Source organism: Quercus lobata, chromosome 7 (genome assembly GCF_001633185.2).
Source record: "Quercus lobata isolate SW786 chromosome 7, ValleyOak3.0 Primary Assembly, whole genome shotgun sequence".
NCBI classification, from domain to species: domain Eukaryota; kingdom Viridiplantae; phylum Streptophyta; class Magnoliopsida; order Fagales; family Fagaceae; genus Quercus; species Quercus lobata.
In genome coordinates, this window is record NC_044910.1 from 15632925 (window position 1) to 15640768 (window position 7844).

Genomic DNA, 7844 nt, shown 5'->3' on the forward strand with positions numbered 1-7844 from the left:
AGTCCCAGTCTTGGCCAACATTTATAGGGGCTTGAATGAAATTGTGTCTTCTAAGACTCCTAGTAAATGTGATGCCACTTTTCCTGCACACTACTTGAATGCTTGGTTAGCTGAATACTTCGACACTCACTTTGAACTTGAAGGGTCTCGCTCCAAGGTTGTTCCGCGCATGTTTAGATACTCCGGAGAAGGTGCAACCAAGCATTACGACGAGGTTACTGCCCGTAAGCTATTTCGTGCCATGAGTAGCTTCAGGTTCATCACTTGGGCCTTTTTAAAGGCCATCGAGAGATTCTAGTGGATGATGACAAGCTACCTAGCTCTTATGCAGATCACTTCATCAACCAATGCTCCAGCTACTTTGCCTCTCGTTGCGGAAGTATATGTATAGTTGAACCATATAGTCCTCATCGCTTTGGTCAACAATTCGGTTTCAATCAACACATCCTTGGGGAGCTTAATGAGGACTTTCGCACCGTCATCTTAGAGCAAGTGGTATGCTTCTGGCGCCAATGTCTTCGTCTTGTTACCAATTCAAAGCTCTTGATCTCTGCCTGCCCATTTGAGCACGGGGCTTCGTGCACGAAGGACTATATGAATTGGTGGGCTAGAAGATCTGATGGTTTCTTTTCTAGTAGGGCTAAGCAACTGATTGGGAATGTTAACCCAAGCAAGATAAGACTCAAAATAAAACAGCCCAATGAAGTAGTTGAGCTCGTGAAGCGCCGAAGCGATGGGAAGCCCTCTTTTGGGATTTTAGAGGCTACCGATGAGTCTTTAGAAGGAGCGTGCGTGGACAAGGCACATTCTCCTAAGCATGGGCCTTCTTACATAGTCTCAACACCTCAAGACGTGGAGGTGACCAAGGGTAGGGATGCGTCAGATTCTGAGCGGAATAGTGGCAACTTAAATTCTCATTGGAGACGCAAAACGCAGAGAGATAATCTCAGCAAGAACTTGGATCATGAAAGGGTCACCCAGGCGACTGACCGTGGTGTCGATATGGATTCGCTTCTCGACCCTTCAGGTGGCAGTGCACAAGTGAGTCTTAATTCTCTTTTTTATGATTTTGATCTTGAACCCATTAAAGACCTTTGTTTCCTTCACGATGACCTTGAAGCTATTTATGGTATCCAAGAACTTTTTGAGAATGAAAATCTTGGTATTCTTCCAATGCAAGATGACAATTATCCTTCGAAAAGAGCAGGAGAGAAGTGTACACCAGTTGCCACTAGCCCTTCTACGAGCGAGTTTTCCATTCAAGGTCCGACAGCCTTTGATTTGGCTACTAAGGCAATTGACCCATCACGTTTGGGGAAGACTAACGCCACTCCTTCTTTCGACCCTATTCACATGCCTTCAAGGGACGTGACTCGAAATAAATCCATTATGTGTAGTTCGAGCATCCCGACCACTCCAACTGTCACAAAGTTTGAACTCAATGATTTGATTTTGAAGGCCGTACGACAGCGTGCAAAAACATTAGGAGGGGACCTAATTGAGAAGGTCGTCAAAACCCCTTTTACTTTGATGACTTCACTTAGGGATGGAGTCGAGAAGATTCTCCAAGTTATCGCACAAATAAAAGTTGTGGATGCAAAGCCTTTAAGAGAGCGTATTTCGAAATATATGGATGATGCAGACTGATATTCTTCCCTCCATCATGCTCTTTCACAAGGCATCGCGCTTGAAGACAAGGAATAGAAGCTCACCGACGCTCGGCATCGTTCTTGCCCTCGACACGAAAGCCATTAAGATCAATCAAAAAGTTCCAATCAAGGCAAACTTAGACAAGGCCTTAGCTAGAGAGATTGAATTGAAGAAGGAACTTGAGTTGCTTTCAATGCAAAAGGCAAAGTTTATAGCGTTGAGCACTCGCTGTGATTCAGAGCTAGCAACAAGTGATCATTTCTCAAATCAAGGGGGAGGTATCCCAGTGTCGAGCACCCGCTGTGATTCTAAAGTTGGAGTAGCCTCCCCCTTGATTTGAGAAATAATCACTTGTTGCTGGGCTAGCTCTGAATCACAGTAGGTGCTCGACGCTGTAAACTCTGCCTTTTGCATTGAAAGCAACTCAAGTTCCTTCTTCAATTCAATCTCTCTAGCTAAGGCCTTGTCTAAGTTTGCCTTGATTGCAACTTTTTGATTGATCTTAATGGCTTCTGCGTTGAGGGCAAGAGTGAGACGATGCCGAGCGTCGGTGAGCTTCTATTCCTTGTCTTCAAGCGCGATGCCTTGTGAAAGAGCATGATGGAGGGAAGAATATCAGTCTGCATCATCCATATATTTCGAAATACGCTCTCTTAAAGGCATTGCATCCCCAACTTTTATTTGTGTGATAACTTGGAGAATCTTCTCGACTCCATCCCTAAGTGAAGTCATCAAAGTAAAAGGGGTTTGACGACCTTCTCAATTAGGTCCCCTCCTAATGTTTTTGCACGCTGTCGATCGGCCTTCAAAATCAAATCATCAGGTTCAAACTTTGTGACAGTTGAAGTGGTCGGGATGCTTGAACTACACATAATGGATTTATTTCGAGTCACGTCCCTTGAAGGCATGTGAATAGGGTCGAAAGAAGGAATGACGTTAGTCTTCCCCGAACGTGATGGGTCAATTGCCTTAGTAGCCAAATCAAAGGCTGTCGAACCTTGAATGGAAAACTCGCTCATAGAAGGGCTAGTGACAACTGGTGTACACTTCTCTCTTGCTCTTTTCGAAGGATAATTGTCATCCTGCATTGGAAGAATACCAAGATTGTCATTCTCAAAAAGTTCTTGGATACCAGAAATAGTTTCAAGGTCATCGTGAAGGAAACAAAGGTCTTTAATGGGTTCAAGATCAAAATCATCAAAAAGAGAATTAAGACTCACTTGTGCATTGCCACCTAAAGGGTCGGGAAGCGAATCCATATCGACACCACGGTCAGTCGCCTGGGTGACCCCCTCATGATCCAAGTTCTTGCTGGGATTATCTCTCTGCCTTTTGCGTCTCCAATGAGAATCTGAGTTGCCACTATTCCGCTCAAAATCTGATGCATCCCTACCCTTGATCACCTCCATGTCTTGAGGCGTTGAGACTATGCAAGAAGGCCCACGCTTAGGAGAATGTGCCTTGTCCACACACGTTCCTTCTAAAGACTCATCGGTAGCCTTTGAAATCCCAAAAGAGGGCTTCCCATCACTTCGGCGCTTCACGGGCTCAACTACTTCATTGGGCTGTTTTATTTTGAGTCTTATCTTGCTTAGGTTAACATTCCTAATCGGTTGCTCAGCCCTACTAGAAAAGAAACCATCAGATCTTCTAGCCCACCAATTCATATAGTCCTTCGTGCACGGAGCCCCATGCTCAGATGGGCAGGCAAGGATCAAGAACTTTGAATTGGTAACAAGACAAAGACATTGGCGCCAGAAGCATACCACTTGCTCTAAGGTGACGGTGCGAAAGTCCTCATTAAGCTCCATAGGGATGTGTTGATTGAAACCGAATTGTCGACCAAAGCAGTGAGGGTTATACGGTTCAACTATACATATACTTCCACAACGAGAGGCCAAGTAGCTAGAGCATTGGCTGATGAAGTAATCTACATAAGAGCTAGGTAGCTTGTCATCATCCACTAGAATCTCTCAATGGCCTTTAAAAAGGCCCAAGTGAGGATTCTAGGTCACCATCTCTCCACATAGGTGAGTAATGATAAATTAGAAAGGAAGACAGTCCAACTGACATTCAAAAAGCACATTAATTTGTGGTACTTATTTATGGTGTCCTACATATACCAGATGTTTCACAAACACTAGAAATGAAAGAACATTTGAAAATGATTTTCCAGAATTATCTCAATATCTTCCTTGTTTGCATATAGGGAGTTCAAATGGAACAAAAACTATATCTAAAAATTTTATATGCACTGAAACTGTTAGAGATATATTAGCCCATTAGCATAGGTCCAAACCTAATTATACTTTGTGTGCAAGCCAAGTCTCCTACTTGTACTAGAAGTCTATTAGTCTAGGGTTTAGTCTACTATATATACACATGTTATGATTCATTGTAACACAGGATTTGTACTACACTATAATATATTATTGATGTAGCCCTTTAGAATTCCCTCCGTGGATGTAGGCCGTTAGGCTGAACCACGTAACCTTTGTATGTTATTGTATTCTATACTTTATGCTTTCACTTTTGCATCCATACTAGCATATTCAACATGATGTATCAATGCTAATATTTAACATGGTATCAGAGCCACCTTTTTGTGGCCATGGTTTTCTGTCCTTACGGTATATTTAAGAGCAATATTTGTCTTCCTCGGTGTTTTTTCGCTGCGTTCATCTTCTTTGGTTTCCTACTGCTGCCGTCAAAATTCTCTGGTATAGTCATGCCACCATTAGAAGTCGCATCAACACTGCAAGACCATTACCTTCCTCAAACTACTGTCACAGAGCGAAACTTCATTCAAGGGATCTTCTTAACCTTATCAAATCTCAAGATTTCATCAAGCTTCCATCTTGAATTTGAGAGGGGGTGTTAGAGATATATTAGCCCATTAGCATAGACCTAAGCCTAATTATATTTTGTGTGCAAGCCAAGTCTCCTACTTGTACTAGAAGTCTATTAATCTAGAATTTAGTCTACTATATATACACATGTTATGATTCATTGTAATACAGGATTTTGTACTACACTATAATATATTATTGATGTAGCTATTTAGAGTTTCCTCCGTGGATATAGGCCGTTAAGCTGAACCACTACGTAACCTTCGTGTGTTATTGTATTCTATACTTTATACTTTCGCTTCTGCATCCATACTAACATATTTAATATGGTGTATCAATGCTAATATTTAAGAGAAACCATTTAAATGAAAATCACATAAAAAGAAACCATTGCATATCTGCTTCTCCAAAGAAACAGGGCGTTCTACATCCTCATTTTCTTTCTTAAGCCCCACACACAACCAACCCCCCCCCCCCCCCCCCCCAATACCAAGCAGCACTTGTCCATAAGCCCCCAACCTTGAACCCGATTCAACCATCCACAAAACAAAAATCAAAGTGAATAAAATAAGAGCTGTATTGAACATAGCAGTGTATGTAGCTTGAAGGGGTCCATGCCCAGTCATTTCAAGTTTAAGGAGTTTCCTTGTAATCCTACAAATGTATAAAACTCGGGGAAAATAGACATTGATTTTCTCTTTGAACCTATATACTCACCAAATTTGTGGGAAATGCGAATAGAAGAATGCATTAGAAAATGGGACATAAAAAATATGCAAATAACTATGTAAACTCAACACAATAAAATAAAGGACCCAGTACTGAAATTTTGAAATTGTTAGAACATATAGCAAAAGTAGTAATACTAGTCAATGAACACAGAAGTTTTCCAAAAAGGTGGTACAGTTGGTAAGAGCAACAAGTGATCATGAATAGAGTCCTAAAATTCTACGAAAAAAATCATCAAACATATCAGTTCTAAAATTCCTCAATATCAAATTGATCTTGATCTTGGGTCGGTTCAAGTTCAATGTCACTCTGCCCTTGTGCTTGGGTTCAATTACAATTCTGCTTCTTTCTTGGGTGACATTGTTGCAGCTGTACTGGCAACTTCTTCGTCTTAGAATTAGTCTCGTTTTGGTCCTCATCAAATGAAACAGTAGCCTCATTTTGGTACTCGTTAAAATAGGTAGTAGTCTTGTTTTGGTCCTCATCAAATGAAATAGTAATCTCATTTTGGTACTCATCAAAATAAGTGTTTGTCTTGTATTGGTACTCATCAAAAAAGGCAGTAGTCTCGTTTTGGTCAATCTCATCTAGATTACTCTTACACAGTTCACAGGCTACATAGGAGGAGGAAGGTAATAGAAGCATAGAACCCTCAACGTCAAGGCTGTACTCGTTCATGATCCAGTAACCATCTTGAGGCGAATCATGGTTCTCGTAATAGAACTGCCGCTTGATGGCAATAGGGTAGCCAGTATTTTCATCATAGATCACCTCAGAGACTTCATATCTCCAACAAGTTTCCAACAATGACTGTGCAGCTGATGCAGTAGTGAAGAAATATACACGGTCCGGTGCTGAATCCTCACCCCAAATCATGTCCCAAATTTTGTCAGGTTCTTTCACCCTAAACACATCAAATTCCGGTACATGTACATTCAACACCTCCTAAAGACAATGGCTCACCGATAACCTTCGGGTGAAGATAGTAATAGATCAACTCATCCTCGTTTGGGCAAAACTTAACACAGGGCAGCATTAATGAAGAATAAGGAGGGAAATACACCTTCATCGCTTTTAAATCAATGATCTTGCCAAACAAGAAAACGAATTGAAAATCACGATTAGGCTGCACCAGAAAAATAAGTCCAATGAGAAATCTTGAAATCACTATATATATATATATATAAAAGAATTAGTACTTTGCACCACAAGACCCAGATTCCAAATGCATTTCATTCTTGAAATAATTTAAAGAATGAATCATTCAAGAGCAAGAACTACCTTATATATAGCTTAATTAGACAAACAGAGGAAGACCCAGAAATCAAAAAAGCTTTACATACTCTCTAGTCCTACAAATTCCCAAATTCTAGAACCCTAGCAAAACCCTAATGCTGCTTCTTTAAAACGCAAGAATAAAAACTAAGGGGTTAACAGATTTGTGAATATCAAAATTCTAAGTACTCAATAGAAGAAAAATTCCCAGTCATTGAAATTGCTCATACATTATTATTGATGACACCCAAAAACTTGAAGTTGTTTATTCTTCAAAGTTCAAACTATAACATTATCTTTCAAGTATTTTTCATAGTGTTGCCAACCAAAAAAAGCACCCACAAACACAATACAGAACATAAATATGACTTCCACAAAAACAAAAAACTGAAGCGAATAGAAAGAGTAGAGAGTACATACAGTCACTCTTCTACGTGAATACCGAAGCAGATTGAGAGGAAAGCTTTCAGAGAAACTCTCACTCTTCTTCACAATTCTTTGCCTTCCACAAACTAAACTTGTGTGATTTCACCCGCCACTCTTTCTTTGTTTCATAGAGATATAAATTGAATTGGCCCGGGAGAAAAGTATTTATAGTAACAGTATCACCACAACAATATATATAGTTGAATGACGTGTGTGCAGTGTGCAGTGCAAAATAACAGAATCAGTTGTTTTGAAACTTTATGTGAAACTTTTTATTTTAATCCATTTTTTTAACAAAATGTTATCACCTCAACAAATTCCACAGCTTTTGCCACAATTTGTTGTATAACAAGTTATGAGAAGTGGAATAAAAATAATGAGTCCATAACTCCACCACTCACAACTTATCACATGAACAACTTGTGAATTTTGTTGCAGTCTTGGTCTGTATTTTTAATCAAATCTATTTTTCACCCTTGTGACACAAAATTGTGCCAAAATTTTTTTTCGTAAACAAGTTGTGCCAAAGTTAGTGTCTCCAACATTACTCTTTTCTGCCAAAGGCCTTGTAACTAAATTGGCGTCTAGGGAGGAAAAAGTTCGAGATACAGGGTTAACAACATGTTGTAATTATTTCTCAAAAAAAAAAGAAAAAAAAAAAGCATTACTCTTTTCCTTATCCTCAAAAAACAAAAAACTTATAGCTTGCTCTAGCTTCTTGTCAAAAAAATCTTATAGCTTGTTTGGGCTACGAGCCTATGACAGAGTGAAGTCACTTGATCCATGTAGTAAAAAGGTTTAGGCTTTGGACCCAATTTGTGAAGCGAGAGATTATGGACTTATAAGCCCATTTGGTGTGCTGTAGCTTCCAAAATAATGATAATAATAATTATCATCCTTGCCAGATATGGGCCC

General features: G+C 39.8%; 1 protein-coding gene across 1 annotated transcript; it reads right to left on the reverse strand.

The window, feature by feature from the left end:
• Window positions 1-5320: 5320 nt before the first annotated feature.
• LOC115951317 lies at window positions 5321-7070 on the reverse strand. The gene is made up of 2 exons (XM_031068509.1): window positions 6924-7070; window positions 5321-6354 (listed from the first exon to the last, which is right to left on the reverse strand). The coding sequence occupies exon 2, from the start codon at window positions 6102-6104 to the stop codon at window positions 5556-5558; it is 549 nt and encodes a 182-aa protein (XP_030924369.1). The 5' UTR covers window positions 6105-6354; window positions 6924-7070; the 3' UTR covers window positions 5321-5555.
• Window positions 7071-7844: the final 774 nt, after the last annotated feature.

Bases quoted from the DNA above. Each gene is read 5' to 3' on its own strand.
- LOC115951317 (XM_031068509.1), bottom strand. From the start codon at position 6,104: ATGATTTGGGGTGAGGATTCAGCACCGGACCGTGTATATTTCTTCACT.